Consider the following 18,685-nt stretch of genomic DNA (forward strand, 5'->3'; position numbering starts at 1 on the left):
TTCTGATAATCCATTCTATGCTGATAATCCATTCTATTCTGATAATCCTTCCATTCTGATAATCCATTCTATTCTGATAATCCATTCTATGCTGATAATCCATTCTATTCTGATAATCCTTCCATTCTGATAATCCATTCTATTCTGATAATCCATTCTATGCTGATAATCCATTCTATTCTGATAATCCATTCTATGCTGATAATCCATTCTATTCTGATAATCCATTCTATGCTGATAATCCATTCTACTCTGATAACCCATTCTATTCTGATAATCCATTCTATTCTGATAATCCATTCTATGCTGATAATCCATTCTATTCTGATAATCCATTCTATGCTGATAATCCATTCTATGCTGATAATCCATTCTATTTGGATAATCCATTCTATGCTGATAATCCATTCTATTCTGATAATCCATTCTATTCTGATAATCCATTCTATGCTGATAATCCATTCTATGCTGATAATTCCATTCTACTCTGATAATCCATTCTATTCTGATAATCCATTCTATGCTGATAATCCATTCTATGCTGATAATCCATTCTATGCTGATAATCCATTTTATTCTGATAATCCATTCTATTCTCATAATCCATTCTATGCTGATAATCCATTCTATGCTGATAATCCATTCTATGCTGATAATCCATTCTATTCTGATAATCCATTCTATTTGGATAATCCATTCTATTTGGATAATCCATTCTATGCTGATAATCCATTCTATTCTGATAATCCATTCTATTCTGATAATCCATTCTATGCTGATAATCCATTCTATGCTGATAATCCATTCTACTCTGATAATCCATTCTATTCTGATAATCCATTCTATGCTGATAATCCATTCTATGCTGATAATCCATTCTATGCTGATAATCCATTTTATTCTGATAATCCATTCTATTCTCATAATCCATTCTATGCTGATAATCCATTCTATGCTGATAATCCATTCTATGCTGATAATCCATTCTACTCTGATAATCCATTCTATTCTGATAATCCATTCTATGCTGATAATCCATTCTATTCTGATAATCCATTCTATGCTGATAATCCATTCTATTCTGATAATCCATTCTATTCTGATAATCCATTCTATGCTGATAATCCATTCTATGCTGATAATCCATTCTATGCTGATAATCCATTCTATTCTGATAATCCATTCTATGCTGATAATCCATTCTATGCTGATAATCCATTCTATTCTGATAATCCATTCTATGCTGAAAATCCATTCTACTCTGATAATCCATTCTATGCTGATAATCCATTCTATTCTGATAATCCATTCTATGCTGATAATCCATTCTATTCTGATAATCCATTCTATGCTGATAATCCATTCTATTCTGATAATCCATTCTATTCTGATAATCCATTCTATGCTGATAATCCATTCTATGCTGATAATCCATTCTATTCTGATAATCCATTCTATTCTGATAATCCATTCTATTCATTCTATGCTGATAATCCATTCTACTCTGATAATCCATTCTATTCTGATAATCCATTCTATGCTGATAATCCATTCTATGCTGATAATCCATTCTATTCTGATAATCCATTCTATTCTGATAATCCATTCTATGCTGATAATCCATTCTATGCTGATAATCCATTCTATGCTGATAATCCATTCTATTCTGATAATCCATTCTATGCTGATAATCCATTCTATTCTGATAATCCATTCTATGCTGATAATCCATTCTATGCTGATAATCCATTCTATTCTGATAATCCATTCTATTTTGATAATCCATTCTATGCTGATAATCCATTCTATTCTGATAATCCATTCTATTCTGATAATCCATTCTATGCTGATAATCCATTCTACTCTGATAATCCATTCTACTCTGATAATCCATTCTATGCTGATAATCCATTCTATTCTGATAATCCATTCTATGCTGATAATCCATTCTATTCTGATAATCCATTCTATGCTGATAATCCATTCTATTCTGATAATCCATTCTATTCTGATAATCCATTCTATGCTGATAATCCATTCTATGCTGATAATCCATTCTATTCTGATAATCCATTCTATTCTGATAATCCATTCTATTCTGATAATCCATCCTATTCATTCTATGCTGATAATCCATTCTACTCTGATAATCCATTCTATTCTGATAATCCATTCTATTCTGATAATCCATTCTATGCTGATAATCCATTCTATGCTGATAATCCATTCTATTCTGATAATCCATTCTATTCTGATAATCCATTCTATGCTGATAATCCATTCTATGCTGATAATCCATTCTATGCTGATAATCCATTCTATTCTGATAATCCATTCTATGCTGATAATCCATTCTATTCTGATAATCCATTCTATTCTGATAATCCATTCTATTCTGATAATCCATTCTATGCTGATAATCCATTCTATGCTGATAATCCATTCTACTCTGATAATCCATTCTATTCTGATAATCCATTCTGGATCTAGTCTGTCTGTGTGGTTCTGGTCTTTCTGGTCCTGGTCTGTCTGAGCGCTTCTGGTCTTTCTGGATCTAGTCTGTCTGTGTGGTTCTGGTCTTTCTGGTCCTGGTCTGTCTGTGTGGTTCTGGTCTTTCTGGTCCTGGACTGTCTGAGCGGTTCTGGTTTTCCTGGTCCTGGTCGGGCAAAGCGGTTCTGGTCTTTCTGGTCCTGGTCTGTCTGAGATGTTCTGCACCTTCTGGACCTGGTCTGTCCGTGTGGTTCTGGTCTTTCTGGTGGTCTTTCTGGTCCTGGACTGTTTTAGTGGTTCTGGTCTTTCTGGTCCTGGTCTGTCTGAGATGTTCTGCACCTTCTGGACCTGGTCTGTCTGTGTGGTTCTGGTCTTTCTGGTCCTGGACTGTCTGTGCGGTTCTGGTCTTTCTGGTCCTGGTCTGTCTTAGTGGTACTGGTCCTTCTTGTCCTGGACTGTCTGTGCGGTTCTGGTCTTTCTGGTCCTGGTTTGTCTGAGCGGTTCTGGTCCTGCTGGTCCTGGACTGTCTGAGCGGTTCTGGTCTTTCTGGTCCTGGTCTGTCTGAGCGGTTCTGGTCTTCACAGAAGGGACCATCTGGCCCGTTTAGGGGCTCAGAACCAGCAGCTGAGTGGCTGGAGGTGTCTGTCAGTTCAGCAGCATGTGGGGGAGGGGGGTGATTCTGTTTTCTAGTGTTTTTATTTAGCTGAAGGTCTTTAAAGGCCGTTTATTTCAGCCTGATGACTGAGGCGTTTAAAAGCCTCTTAAGGAGGAATCGACGCTCTGCTTACCGGGTGGTAAACCCTGGAAAAAGCTTCTTCTGACGAATGTGACTCATTATGTTTTCCCTGCAAACATTCAGCTCTAATGACCTTTTTTGAAATTGGAGCTCTGCAGCCGAGCGCGGGATCCGGCTTCATGTAAACAGTCAGCAGCTAATGTGTTTTTTAGGCTGGGAAATTGTCTTGACTAAACATGCGGAGGGCTAATGGCTGTTTGTCTTGGTTTGGATGTTTTAATAACCTCTACAGGACCAGAAGCTGCACTTCTTGATTAAATTCGCATTTCTACACGTTATAATCAGCGAGTCATTTGGATGCTGATTAAAACAAGCTGCTATTAAAACCTGCGATGATGGATTGATTAAATAATTTGAAGGTAATTTGAGCGGGCTATGAAGTAGAGCTCATCAGAGACAGCAGAAAACTAACGAGCTGCTCCGCAGCATGCAGCCGGCAACTCAACAAACAACCTGTGGGAACGAGCATTCAGGAAGCTCTGCACGTCCATCTGCAGGCTCCTCCATGAAGATGTAGCTTCCAGCGTGCGAAACGGCTGCTGACGACAATCTGCTTCCCTGCTGGCTAAACTTAGAAAGCTCAGAGAGACAATCAGAGTGGAGCTGATTGGCTGAGAGCAACTCTCTGATAAATATTAATGCTATTATCCAGTGATTAAAAACATCTCAGCCTGTGATTAAATATAGACTCAGAAGTTTCACAACTGAACTAATCAGTCAAAGGAGTCAGCTGAAGACGACAGTCTTTGAAGTTGCTAACGAGCTTTAAAAGTGTCTCTTCCTGCCATCTGTTGTTCTCATCAAGAAACAACTTTCTCTGCTAACTGCTAACAGAGGTGCTATTTATAGTCCGCTGGCTGCGGGGGCAGCTTCAGCATCTGATGAGGAGCAAGAAATGATCTGCAGCTACAACCTCGTTAGCATTGAGTTAGCAGTGAGTTTGCACCAAGTTAGCAAGTTATCAGTAAGTAAACAGCCAGTTAGCCAAGAGTTAGTAGGGACTTAGCGGTGAGTTAGCAGGGAGTTATCCTTTACTTAGCAGTGACTTAACCCTGAGTTAGCAATTACGTTGTGGTGAGTTAGCATTGATTTAGGTGTGAGTTAGGAGGGAGTTAGCACTATGTTAGCATTGGGTTATCATTAAGTCAGCAGTGAGTTAGCACAAAGTTAGTAGTGAGTTAGCAGTGAGTCAGCATTGAATTGGCAGTGTGTTAACAGTGAGTTAGCAGGGAGTTAGTGGTTAGTTAGCAATGAGTTAGCAGGTAATAAGTAGCGAGTTAGCTATAAGTTAGCAGTGAGTAAACACTGAGCAGTGAGTTAGTAATATGTTAGCAGTGAGCTAGTATTGCATTACTGGTGAGTCAGCAGGTAGTTAACACTGAGTTAGCTGTGAGTTAGTGGTGAGTTAGTATTGTGTTAGCAGTGAGGTAGCATGGGCTAGCATTGAGTTAGCACTAAGTTAGCAGTGGGGTAGCTTGAGATAGCATTGAGTTAACATTGAGTTAGCAGTGGGTTAGAGGTGAGTTAATATTGAGTTAGCAGTTAGGAGGTGTGGGCTAGTATTGAGTTAGCACTGAGTTAGCAGTGAGTTAGTATTGTGTTAGCAGTGAGTTAGCACTGAGTTATAGGTGCGTTAGTATTGTGTTAGCAGTGAGTTGGTGGTGAGTTAACAGTGAGATATCATTATGTTAGCATTGAGTAATTATTTAGTTAGCATTCAGTTAGCACAAAGTTAGCAGTGAGTTAGCAGTGGGTCAGTATTGTGTTAGCAGTGAGTTAGCAGTGAGTTATAGGTGTGTTAGTATTGTGTTAGCAGTGAGTTATAGGTGTGTTAGCAGTGAGTTAGCAGTGAGTTATAGGTGTGTTAGTATTGTGTTAGCAGTGAGTCAGTGGTGAGTTATAGGTGTGTTAGTATTGAGTTAGCAGTGAGTTAGCAGTGAGTTATAGGTGTGTTAGTATTGTGTTAGCAGTGAGTTAGCAGTGAGTTAGTCGTGATAATATGGGGTTAATATGGTGGTCCATCCTCTCTCTAGGTTCGGATAATGGATCATTCAAACATCTGGGAGATGTTCTAGAACGTAACCCAGAACCAGAACTTCGTCGCTAACTAATGCTAACTCCATCAGAGGTGTTGGAGCTGAAGATAAGTCGTAGCTGACCATCCATGACTCCAACCTGTCAGCTGATCCGTCCAGATGATGTGCAGTAGTGACATCATCAATGACCGTGTGTGATTGGATCAGATGTGATGCCTCCCTGTTTCTGTGACATCATCTTGTTTTCTTCCATTTCTGCAGGTTTTTTTCATGAATTCACATGATTGATTTTTTTTCTCTGGGGTTTTTAGGTGAAGCTCCTGTAATCTCTCTCTCTAATCTGCCGTCCACGGTCTCATCTTTTCTCTTTCCTTCCTAACCTGAATGAATTTCTCCTGCAGTCATTTATCTCTGTGATGCTTTGTCCTTCCAGTGTGACCCTGGAGAAGCCACCAAGCTGCTGTATGACCTTCTCTACACTGAGCCAATCAAGATCGTCCTCATGCCCGGCTGCAGCGGCGTCTCCACCATCGTGGCTGAAGCTGCTCGGATGTGGAACCTGATAGTGGTGAGTAGCTCCTCGCTTTACCTGCTAAACTGTGACTAGAGAGACTCTACAGGGGCTCTAATAGAGTCTCCTTACAGGTGTCTCCTCCCCGCCCCTCTGCTGGGTAAAGATGAGCAGAAAGACCCGCTGAGAAAAGTAGAATTTTCTCAGAAAGTCTTGTTGGTTGGTTTGGCTCTTGCTGGATCAACAGAACCCTGAAGAACAATTGAAGGCCTGTTTCCACAGCTGGTTTTTCTCTATTTAAAAGAACTTTGTTCAGATGCAACAGAAAGATCAACGCAGCATCATAGATCCACCACCATGTTTACTGGAGGGTTCTGTTTCTGAGAAGCTCATGGTTCCTGACTGGCTGATCATTCTGCTCATGGTGATGGAAGGAGAGAAAAAACTAGAGTTATGATCGATGGATGGATGGATGATGGATGGATGGATGGATGATGGATGGATGGATGGATGATGGATGGATGGATGGATGATGGATGATGGATGGATGGATGGATGGATGATGGATGGATGATGGATGATGGATGGATGGATGATGGATGATGGATGATGGATGGATGGATGATGGATGGATGGATGGATGATGGATGGATGGATGGATGATGGATGGATGGATGGATGATGGATGATGGATGGATGGATGGATGGATGATGGATGGATGGATGATGGATGGATGGATGGATGATGGATGGATGGATGATGGATGGATGATGGATGATGGATGGATGATGGATGGATGGATGGATGGATGATGGATGGATGATGGATGATGGATGGATGGATGATGGATGGATGGATGATGGATGGATGGATGGATGATGGATGGATGGATGGATGATGGATGGATGGATGATGGATGGATGATGGATGATGGATGGATGATGGATGGATGGATGGATGGATGGATGATGGATGGATGGATGGATGATGGATGATGGATGGATGGATGGATGGATGATGGATGGATGGATGGATGATGGATGGATGGATGATGGATGGATGGATGGATGATGGATGGATGGATGATGGATGGATGATGGATGATGGATGGATGGATGGATGGATGATGGATGGATGGATGATGGATGGATGGATGGATGATGGATGGATGGATGATGGATGGATGATGGATGATGGATGGATGATGGATGGATGGATGGATGGATGGATGGATGATGGATGGATGATGGATGATGGATGGATGGATGGATGGATGATGGATGGATGGATGATGGATGGATGGATGGATGATGGATGGATGGATGATGGATGGATGATGGATGGATGGATGGATGGATGATGGATGGATGGATGGATGATGGATGGATGGATGATGGATGGATGGATGATGGATGGATGGATGATGGATGGATGATGGATGATGGATGGATGGATGGATGGATGATGGATGGATGGATGATGGATGGATGGATGGATGATGGATGGATGGATGATGGATGGATGATGGATGATGGATGGATGATGGATGGATGGATGGATGGATGGATGATGGATGGATGATGGATGATGGATGGATGGATGGATGGATGATGGATGGATGGATGATGGATGGATGGATGATGGATGGATGGATGATGGATGGATGGATGGATGGATGGATGGATGATGGATGGATGGATGGATGATGGATGGATGGATGATGGATGGATGGATGATGGATGGATGGATGATGGATGGATGGATGGATGATGGATGGATGATGGATGATGGATGGATGGATGGATGGATGGATGATGGATGGATGGATGGATGGATGGATGATGGATGGATGGATGATGGATGGATGATGGATGATGGATGGATGGATGATGGATGGATGGATGATGGATGGATGGATGGATGGATGGATGGATGATGGATGGATGGATGGATGGATGGATGGATGATGGATGGATGGATGGATGGATGGATGATGGATGGATGGATGATGGATGGATGATGGATGATGGATGGATGGATGATGGATGGATGGATGATGGATGGATGGATGGATGGATGGATGATGGATGGATGGATGGATGATGGATGATGGATGATGGATGGATGGATGATGGATGGATGGATGGATGATGGATGGATGGATGATGGATGGATGGATGGATGATGGATGATGGATGATGGATGGATGGATGATGGATGGATGGATGGATGATGGATGGATGGATGATGGATGGATGGATGGATGATGGATGGATGATGGATGGATGGATGGATGATGGATGATGGATGATGGATGGATGGATGATGGATGGATGGATGGATGATGGATGGATGGATGATGGATGGATGGATGGATGATGGATGGATGATGGATGGATGGATGGATGGATGGATGATGGATGGATGGATGGATGATGGATGATGGATGATGGATGGATGGATGATGGATGGATGGATGGATGATGGATGGATGGATGATGGATGGATGGATGGATGATGGATGGATGATGGATGGATGATGGATGGATGGATGGATGGATGATGGATGGATGATGGATGGATGGATGGATGGATGGATGGATGGATGATGGATGGATGGATGGATGATGGATGATGGATGGATGATGGATGGATGGATGGATGATGGATGGATGGATGATGGATGGATGGATGGATGATGGATGGATGATGGATGGATGGATGGATGGATGGATGATGGATGGATGGATGGATGATGGATGATGGATGATGGATGGATGGATGGATGGATGATGGATGGATGGATGGATGGATGGATGATGGATGGATGATGGATGATGGATGATGGATGGATGATGGATGGATGGATGGATGGATGGATGATGGATGGATGGATGGATGATGGATGATGGATGATGGATGGATGGATGGATGGATGATGGATGGATGGATGGATGGATGGATGATGGATGGATGGATGGATGATGGATGGATGATGGATGGATGATGGATGGATGGATGGCTAAGGTTAGCCCTGGTTGCCTCTCTACATCAGAACTTTTTTAAATTCCTCATTAAATCAGTAAATGTTCCGTTTAGTGAAGCTTAAGGTTTAACTTTCTCGCCTCAAATGATCTTAAACTTCCTTTTATTGAACAACAGAAACAGAACTTTGATCTTAATCCTCTGAGCTCTGTGAGCGCTAACCTGGAAGCTGCTGCTGCTGCAGTGCATGCTGGGACAGCTGTCAGTCTGGAGGAAGGACAGGTCTGCTCTGATGCATGCTGGGTAAAGAGGGAGGGGCCAGAACAACATCCAGGGACTGTGTCTGTTCTAGTGAACTGAAACAGTGCTGCTGACGTTTCACCAGGACACGAGAACGACCAGTGAAATGCGTAATGGTGCACATCAGGTGTGCACTGAGCCCAGATCCAGGGACGAGTCCTCGCCTGTCTTTCCTCGCTCTCCATCCTTTCTGCGGGTCACGGCGTTCGGCTCGTTATCTTCTGCCTCTAATTGACGTGTAGAGATCAGTCTCTGGGGTCGGTGCGGTGCAGCGCTCCGCCTCCTTCCTGGCGTTTCCGTTTCTCCATCATTAAAAACTTTTTCAGCTTTCTTCTCTTTGTGTCGCCGCCTGCAGCTGGTCCCTCTCTTCCTTTTTCCTCCCCCCTCTGCCGTCTCTTTCTCACCCGCTCTTCATTTCCGGCTGGTCTCCAGCTGCAGATTCTCCCCCGCAGTCAAAGGGACGCGTCTGTCTTCATCCGCCGCCGCCGCCCTGCTGCGACCCGCTGTCACGTCAGCCTCATCAGGAGCCGTCCATCTGTGATCGAGGCTCCTCTGCATGTTTGATCTGCTGCATGTGGAGGTGACCTCTGACCCCAGAGCTGGTCGCTCCTCTGATCATGAATGTTCCTCTGATCCATCCTCTGCTGCTGAGGTCTGTGCTGATGGTCTTCATCTCACAGGTGAATTCCCACTGCTGGACCTAAAGCTGAACGAGCCCAGAGGAGGTCTCCTTCTACGGCTCAGATGTTTATTAGCTCTGCTGATGGTCTGTGGCAGACGGACCCTGGACTGGTTCTGGTTCTGGTCTGGATGGAGGAGATGGACAGTCTGATGGTCAGTGACGGTGTTCTTTCTCCACCCACCCCCACCTGTTACCATGTAGACTGCGTCTCCTCTGTGTTCAGCTAACGGTTCCTCACCAGCAGGTTTAAAGGAAGGATTCTATTCCCAGTGGGGGGGCCAGCTGTCACGTTCCTGCTTTAGGGACACCTTGGAGCGTCTCTGCCGCTGTGGACACGCCGTCCATCAGCGCCGCCGCCGCCTCCAAGAATAATTGGATCCTGTTTCTCATCCTCTCCACCTGTAATAAAAGGACGCGTCGTCTCGGTTCCAGGCAGCTCTGCGTAACCGAGGTTTGGTTTTTAATCACAGAGGCAGACATTACTGACACGTCTGATGAAAGAGAGCGATGCTGAGGGGAGGAACAGGAAGGCTGCAGCATCAGGACCTTCTGATGACACGTCTGATGAAAGAGAGCGATGCTGAGGAGAGGAACAGGAAGGCTGCAGCATCAGGACCTTCTGATGACACGTCTGATTAAAGAGAGCGATGCTGAGGGGAGGAACAGGAAGGCTGCAGCATCAGGACTTTCTGATGACACGTCTGATTAAAGAGAGCGATGCTGAGGGGAGGAACAGGAAGGCTGCAGCATCAGGACCTTCTGATGACACGTCTGATGAAAGAGAGCGATGCTGAGGAGAGGAACAGGAAGGCTGCAGCATCAGGACCTTCTGATGACACGTCTGATTAAAGAGAGCGATGCTGAGGGGAGGAACAGGAAGGCTGCAGCATCAGGACCTTCTGATGACACGTCTGATGAAAGAGAGCGATGCTGAGGAGAGGAACAGGAAGGCTGCAGCATCAGGACCTTCTGATGACACGTCTGATTAAAGAGAGCGATGCTGAGGGGAGGAACAGGAAGGCTGCAGCATCAGGACCTTCTGATGACACGTCTGATGAAAGAGAGCGATGCTGAGGAGAGGAACAGGAAGGCTGCAGCATCAGGACCTTCTGATGACACGTCTGATTAAAGAGAGCGATGCTGAGGGGAGGAACAGGAAGGCTGCAGCATCAGGACCTTCTGATGACACGTCTGATTAAAGAGAGCGATGCTGAGGAGAGGAACAGGAAGGCTGCAGCATCAGGACTTTCTGATGACACGTCTGATTAAAGAGAGCGATGCTGAGGGGAGGAACAGGAAGGCTGCAGCATCAGGACCTTCTGATGACACGTCTGATGAAAGAGAGCGATGCTGAGGAGAGGAACAGGAAGGCTGCAGCATCAGGACCTTCTGATGACACGTCTGATTAAAGAGAGCGATGCTGAGGGGAGGAACAGGAAGGCTGCAGCATCAGGACCTTCTGATGACACGTCTGATTAAAGAGAGCGATGCTGAGGGGAGGAACAGGAAGGCTGCAGCATCAGGACCTTCTGATGACACGTCTGATGAAAGAGAGCGATGCTGAGGGGAGGAACAGGAAGGCTGCAGCATCAGGACCTTCTGATGACACGTCTGATGAAAGAGAGCGATGCTGAGGGGAGGAACAGGAAGGCTGCAGCATCAGGACCTTCTGATGACACGTCTGATGAAAGAGAGCGATGCTGAGGAGAGGAACAGGAAGGCTGCAGCATCAGGACCTTCTGATGACACGTCTGATGAAAGAGAGCGATGCTGAGGAGAGGAACAGGAAGGCTGCAGCATCAGGACCTTCTGATGACACGTCTGATGAAAGAGAGCGATGCTGAGGGGAGGAACAGGAAGGCTGCAGCATCAGGACTTTCTGATGACACGTCTGATGAAAGAGAGCGATGCTGAGGAGAGGAACAGGAAGGCTGCAGCATCAGGACTTTCTGATGACACGTCTGATTAAAGAGAGCGATGCTGAGGAGAGGAACAGGAAGGCTGCAGCATCAGGACCTTCTGATGACACGTCTGATTAAAGAGAGCGATGCTGAGGGGAGGAACAGGAAGGCTGCAGCATCAGGACCTTCTGATGACACGTCTGATGAAAGAGAGCGATGCTGAGGAGAGGAACAGGAAGGCTGCAGCATCAGGACCTTCTGATGACACGTCTGATGAAAGAGAGCGATGCTGAGGAGAGGAACAGGAAGGCTGCAGCATCAGGACCTTCTGATGACACGTCTGATGAAAGAGAGCGATGCTGAGGAGAGGAACAGGAAGGCTGCAGCATCAGGACCTTCTGATGACACGTCTGATGAAAGAGAGCGATGCTGAGGGGAGGAACAGGAAGGCTGCAGCATCAGGACCTTCTGATGACACGTCTGATTAAAGAGAGCGATGCTGAGGGGAGGAACAGGAAGGCTGCAGCATCAGGACCTTCTGATGACACGTCTGATGAAAGAGAGCGATGCTGAGGGGAGGAACAGGAAGGCTGCAGCATCAGGACCTTCTGATGACACGTCTGATGAAAGAGAGCGATGCTGAGGGGAGGAACAGGAAGGCTGCAGCATCAGGACCTTCTGATGACACGTCTGATGAAAGAGAGCGATGCTGAGGAGAGGAACAGGAAGGCTGCAGCATCAGGACTTTCTGATGACACGTCTGATTAAAGAGAGCGATGCTGAGGAGAGGAACAGGAAGGCTGCAGCATCAGGACCTTCTGATGACACGTCTGATGAAAGAGAGCGATGCTGAGGGGAGGAACAGGAAGGCTGCAGCATCAGGACCTTCTGATGACACGTCTGATGAAAGAGAGCGATGCTGAGGGGAGGAACAGGAAGGCTGCAGCATCAGGACCTTCTGATGACACGTCTGATGAAAGAGAGCGATGCTGAGGAGAGGAACAGGAAGGCTGCAGCATCAGGACCTTCTGATGACACGTCTGATGAAAGAGAGCGATGCTGAGGAGAGGAACAGGAAGGCTGCAGCATCAGGACCTTCTGATGACACGTCTGATGAAAGAGAGCGATGCTGAGGGGAGGAACAGGAAGGCTGCAGCATCAGGACTTTCTGATGACACGTCTGATGAAAGAGAGCGATGCTGAGGAGAGGAACAGGAAGGCTGCAGCATCAGGACTTTCTGATGACACGTCTGATTAAAGAGAGCGATGCTGAGGAGAGGAACAGGAAGGCTGCAGCATCAGGACCTTCTGATGACACGTCTGATTAAAGAGAGCGATGCTGAGGGGAGGAACAGGAAGGCTGCAGCATCAGGACCTTCTGATGACACGTCTGATTAAAGAGAGCGATGCTGAGGAGAGGAACAGGAAGGCTGCAGCATCAGGACCTTCTGATGACACGTCTGATTAAAGAGAGCGATGCTGAGGAGAGGAACAGGAAGGCTGCAGCATCAGGACCTTCTGATGACACGTCTGATGAAAGAGAGCGATGCTGAGGAGAGGAACAGGAAGGCTGCAGCATCAGGACCTTCTGATGACACGTCTGATGAAAGAGAGCGATGCTGAGGAGAGGAACAGGAAGGCTGCAGCATCAGGACCTTCTGATGACACGTCTGATTAAAGAGAGCGATGCTGAGGAGAGGAACAGGAAGGCTGCAGCATCAGGACTTTCTGATGACACGTCTGATTAAAGAGAGCGATGCTGAGGGGAGGAACAGGAAGGCTGCAGCATCAGGACCTTCTGATGACACGTCTGATGAAAGAGAGCGATGCTGAGGAGAGGAACAGGAAGGCTGCAGCATCAGGACCTTCTGATGACACGTCTGATTAAAGAGAGCGATGCTGAGGGGAGGAACAGGAAGGCTGCAGCATCAGGACCTTCTGATGACACGTCTGATGAAAGAGAGCGATGCTGAGGAGAGGAACAGGAAGGCTGCAGCATCAGGACCTTCTGATGACACGTCTGATGAAAGAGAGCGATGCTGAGGAGAGGAACAGGAAGGCTGCAGCATCAGGACCTTCTGATGACACGTCTGATTAAAGAGAGCGATGCTGAGGAGAGGAACAGGAAGGCTGCAGCATCAGGACTTTCTGATGACACGTCTGATTAAAGAGAGCGATGCTGAGGGGAGGAACAGGAAGGCTGCAGCATCAGGACCTTCTGATGACACGTCTGATGAAAGAGAGCGATGCTGAGGAGAGGAACAGGAAGGCTGCAGCATCAGGACTTTCTGATGACACGTCTGATTAAAGAGAGCGATGCTGAGGAGAGGAACAGGAAGGCTGCAGCATCAGGACTTTCTGATGACACGTCTGATTAAAGAGAGCGATGCTGAGGGGAGGAACAGGAAGGCTGCAGCATCAGGACCTTCTGATGACACGTCTGATGAAAGAGAGCGATGCTGAGGAGAGGAACAGGAAGGCTGCAGCATCAGGACTTTCTGATGACACGTCTGATTAAAGAGAGCGATGCTGAGGGGAGGAACAGGAAGGCTGCAGCATCAGGACTTTCTGATGACACGTCTGATTAAAGAGAGCGATGCTGAGGAGAGGAACAGGAAGGCTGCAGCATCAGGACCTTCTGATCACAGCTGCTTCCTCCCTGCAGAAAACCTGAGAAATGTTTCCACCATCTTTGCTTTTCCTGCTTTGATGGATTTTAGCAATAATTCAACAAACTGATGTTTCCATGAATCCACTGAACATTTAACTGCATCTCTACACGTATCAATGTCCACTGGTCTCACTGGTTCCACTGGTTCCACTTGATAGGCAGGTGTGCCTAATAAAGTGGCCCCTCCTCTGGTCTGTTCAGACTGGAGGCCCGGTTTCCCACGGCGTCTATGAAGGAGCAGAACTCTCTCTGGTTGGGTCTGGGTTTTCCTCCCAGGTGGACCTGTCCTAACTCTAGTCTGTCCTTTTCTTGTCCTCAGCTGTCCTACGGCTCCAGCTCCCCAGCCCTGTCCAACCGCCAGCGTTTCCCCACCTTCTTCCGCACCCACCCCTCAGCCACCCTTCACAACCCCACCAGAGTGCGGCTCTTCAAGAAGTGGAACTGGTCCCGCATCGCCACCATCCAGCAGACCACAGAGGTCTTCACCTCGGTTAGTCAGTACACTCCGAGTCCACTTCCGAGTTTGATCTGCCTCACATCACTTGTAGACTGTTTTTGTTGTCAGTTACCCCCCAGTCAGTCTGAGTCGGTTTCAGTCAGTCCCAGTCAGCCCCAGTCAGTCCCAGTCAGTCCCAGTCACCCCAGTCAGCCCCAGTCAGTCCCAGTCAGACCCAGTCAGCCCCAGTCAGCCCCAGTCAGTCCCAGTCAGTCCCAGTCAGTCCCAGTCAGCCCCAGTCAGTCCCAGTCAGACCCAGTCAGTCCCAGTCAGTCTGAGTCAGTCCCAGTCAGTCCCAGTCAGTCTGAGTCAGCCCCAGTCAGTCCCAGTCAGTCCCAGTCACCCCAGTCAGCCCCAGTCAGTCCCAGTCAGACCCAGTCAGCCCCAGTCAGCCCCAGTCAGTCTGAGTCAGTCCCAGTCAGTCCCAGTCAGACCCAGTCAGCCCCAGTCAGTCCCAGTCAGACCCAGTCAGTCCCAGTCAGTCTGAGTCAGTCCCAGTCAGTCTGAGTCAGTCCCAGTCAGTCCCAGTCAGACCCAGTCAGTCTGAGTCAGTCTGAGTCAGCCCCAGTCAGCCCCAGTCAGTCCCAGTCAGTCCCAATCAGTCTGAGTCAGTCCCAGTCAGACCCAGTCAGTCTGAGTCAGTCCCAGTCAGTCCCAGTCAGTCTGAGTCAGTCCCAGTCAGTCCCAGTCAGCCCCAGTCAGCCCCAGTCAGTCCCAGTCAGCCCCAGTCAGTCCCAGTCAGCCCCAGTCAGACCCAGTCAGTCCCAGTCAGACCCAGTCAGTCTGAGTCAGTCCCAGTCAGTCCCAGTCAGTCTGAGTCAGTCCCAGTCAGTCCCAGTCAGCCCCAGTCAGCCCCAGTCAGTCCCAGTCAGCCCCAGTCAGTCCCAGTCAGCCCCAGTCAGTCCCAGTCAGCCCCAGTCAGTCCCAGTCAGTCTGAGTCAGTCCCAGTCAGTCCCAGTCAGCCCCAGTCAGACCCAGTCAGTCCCAGTCAGACCCAGTCAGTCTGAGTCAGTCCCAGTCAGTCCCAGTCAGTCTGAGTCAGTCCCAGTCAGTCCCAGTCAGCCCCAGTCAGCCCCAGTCAGTCCCAGTCAGCCCCAGTCAGTCCCAGTCAGCCCCAGTCAGACCCAGTCAGTCCCAGTCAGCCCCAGTCAGTCCCAGTCAGTCTGAGTCAGTCCCAGTCAGTCCCAGTCAGCCCCAGTCAGTCCCAGTCAGCCCCAGTCAGTCCCAGTCAGACCCAGTCAGCCCCAGTCAGTCCCAGTCAGCCCCAGTCAGTCCCAGTCAGTCTGAGTCAGTCCCAGTCAGTCCCAGTCAGCCCCAGTCAGTCCCAGTCAGCCCCAGTCAGTCCCAGTCAGCCCCAGTCAGCCCCAGTCAGTCCCAGTCAGTCCCAGTCACCCCAGTCAGCCCCAGTCAGTCCCAGTCAGACCCAGTCAGCCCCAGTCAGCCCCAGTCAGTCCCAGTCAGCCCCAGTCAGTCCCAGTCAGCCCCAGTCAGTCCCAGTCAGTCTGAGTCAGTCCCAGTCAGTCCCAGTCAGCCCCAGTCAGCCCCAGTCAGTCCCAGTCAGTCCCAGTCAGTCCCAGTCAGCCCCAGTCAGTCCCAGTCAGCCCCAGTCAGACCCAGTCAGTCCCAGTCAGCCCCAGTCAGACCCAGTCAGACCCAGTCAGCCCCAGTCAGTCCCAGTCAGCCCCAGTCAGACCCAGTCAGTCCCAGTCAGCCCCAGTCAGTCCCAGTCAGTCTGAGTCAGTCCCAGTCAGTCCCAGTCAGTCCCAGTCAGCCCCAGTCAGTCCCAGTCAGCCCCAGTCAGACCCAGTCAGACCCAGTCAGCCCCAGTCAGTCCCAGTCAGCCCCAGTCAGACCCAGTCAGTCCCAGTCAGCCCCAGTCAGTCCCAGTCAGTCTGAGTCAGTCCCAGTCAGTCCCAGTCAGCCCCAGTCAGTCCCAGTCAGCCCCAGTCAGTCCCAGTCAGACCCAGTCAGCCCCAGTCAGTCCCAGTCAGACCCAGTCAGTCCCAGTCAGTCTGAGTCAGTCCCAGTCAGTCTGAGTCAGTCCCAGTCAGCCCCAGTCAGTCCCAGTCAGCCCCAGTCAGTCCCAGTCAGCCCCAGTCAGTCCCAGTCAGACCCAGTCAGCCCCAGTCAGTCCCAGTCAGACCCAGTCAGTCCCAGTCAGTCTGAGTCAGCCCCAGTCAGCCCCAGTCAGTCCCAGTCAGTCCCAGTCAGTCTGAGTCAGTCCCAGTCAGACCCAGTCAGTCTGAGTCAGTCCCAGTCAGTCCCAGTCAGTCTGAGTCAGTCCCAGTCAGTCCCAGTCAGCCCCAGTCAGCCCCAGTCAGTCCCAGTCAGCCCCAGTCAGTCCCAGTCAGCCCCAGTCAGACCCAGTCAGTCCCAGTCAGACCCAGTCAGTCTGAGTCAGTCCCAGTCAGTCCCAGTCAGTCTGAGTCAGTCCCAGTCAGTCCCAGTCAGCCCCAGTCAGCCCCAGTCAGTCCCAGTCAGCCCCAGTCAGTCCCAGTCAGCCCCAGTCAGACCCAGTCAGACCCAGTCAGTCCCAGTCAGCCCCAGTCAGTCCCAGTCAGTCTGAGTCAGTCCCAGTCAGTCCCAGTCAGCCCCAGTCAGTCCCAGTCAGCCCCAGTCAGTCCCAGTCAGACCCAGTCAGCCCCAGTCAGTCCCAGTCAGACCCAGTCAGTCCCAGTCAGTCTGAGTCAGTCCCAGTCAGTCCCAGTCAGTCTGAGTCAGTCCCAGTCAGACCCAGTCAGTCTGAGTCAGCCCCAGTCAGTCCCAGTCAGTCCCAGTCAGCCCCAGTCAGTCCCAGTCAGTCCCAGTCAGTCTGAGTCAGCCCCAGTCAGCCCCAGTCAGTCCCAGTCAGTCCCAGTCAGTCTGAGTCAGTCCCAGTCAGACCCAGTCAGTCTGAGTCAGTCCCAGTCAGTCCCAGTCAGTCCGAGTCAGCCCCAGTCAGTCCCAGTCAGTCCTAGTCAGTCTGAGTCAGTCCCAGTCAGTCCCAGTCAGTCTGAGTCAGCCCCAGTCAGACCCAGTCAGCCCCAGTCAGTCCCAGTCAGACCCAGTCAGTCCCAGTCAGTCCCAGTCAGCCCCAGTCAGCCCCAGTCAGTCCCAGTCAGCCCCAGTCAGTCCCAGTCAGCCCCAGTCAGACCCAGTCAGCCCCAGTCAGACCCAGTCAGTCCCAGTCAGACCCAGTCAGTCTGAGTCAGTCCCAGTCAGTCTGAGTCAGTCCCAGTCAGTCCCAGTCAGCCCCAGTCAGCCCCAGTCAGTCCCAGTCAGCCCCAGTCAGTCCCAGTCAGCCCCAGTCAGACCCAGTCAGTCCCAGTCAGCCCCAGTCAGTCCCAGTCAGTCTGAGTCAGTCCCAGTCAGTCCCAGTCAGCCCCAGTCAGTCCCAGTCAGCCCCAGTCAGTCCCAGTCAGACCCAGTCAGCCCCAGTCAGTCCCAGTCAGACCCAGTCAGTCCCAGTCAGTCTGAGTCAGTCCCAGTCAGTCTGAGTCAGTCCCAGTCAGACCCAGTCAGTCTGAGTCAGCCCCAGTCAGTCCCAGTCAGTCCCAGTCAGCCCCAGTCAGTCCCAGTCAGTCCCAGTCAGTCTGAGTCAGCCCCAGTCAGCCCCAGTCAGTCCCAGTCAGTCCCAGTCAGTCTGAGTCAGTCCCAGTCAGACCCAGTCAGTCTGAGTCAGTCCCAGTCAGTCCCAGTCAGTCCGAGTCAGCCCCAGTCAGTCCCAGTCAGTCCTAGTCAGTCTGAGTCAGTCCCAGTCAGTCCCAGTCAGTCTGAGTCAGCCCCAGTCAGACCCAGTCAGCCCCAGTCAGTCCCAGTCAGACCCAGTCAGTCCCA

At 49.2% G+C, this 18,685-nt stretch overlaps 1 protein-coding gene across 2 annotated transcripts in view; it reads left to right on the forward strand.

The window, feature by feature from the left end:
* Positions 1-18,685, forward strand: part of LOC119780979 (gamma-aminobutyric acid type B receptor subunit 1-like) — a 49,190-nt gene that overhangs the window by 4,959 nt on the left and 25,546 nt on the right. For both annotated transcript variants that reach the window (XM_038281263.1, XM_038281262.1), the window contains 2 exons: positions 5,756-5,890; positions 14,693-14,863. In XM_038281263.1, coding sequence (XP_038137191.1) covers positions 5,756-5,890; positions 14,693-14,863 — 306 coding nt within the window. The remainder of the gene's footprint in view (positions 1-5,755; positions 5,891-14,692; positions 14,864-18,685) is intronic.

The sequence above is a fragment of the Cyprinodon tularosa genome, unplaced genomic scaffold, assembly GCF_016077235.1.
Source record: "Cyprinodon tularosa strain WSP-4 unplaced genomic scaffold, ASM1607723v1 ctg1692, whole genome shotgun sequence".
In the NCBI taxonomy this organism is placed as follows: domain Eukaryota; kingdom Metazoa; phylum Chordata; class Actinopteri; order Cyprinodontiformes; family Cyprinodontidae; genus Cyprinodon; species Cyprinodon tularosa.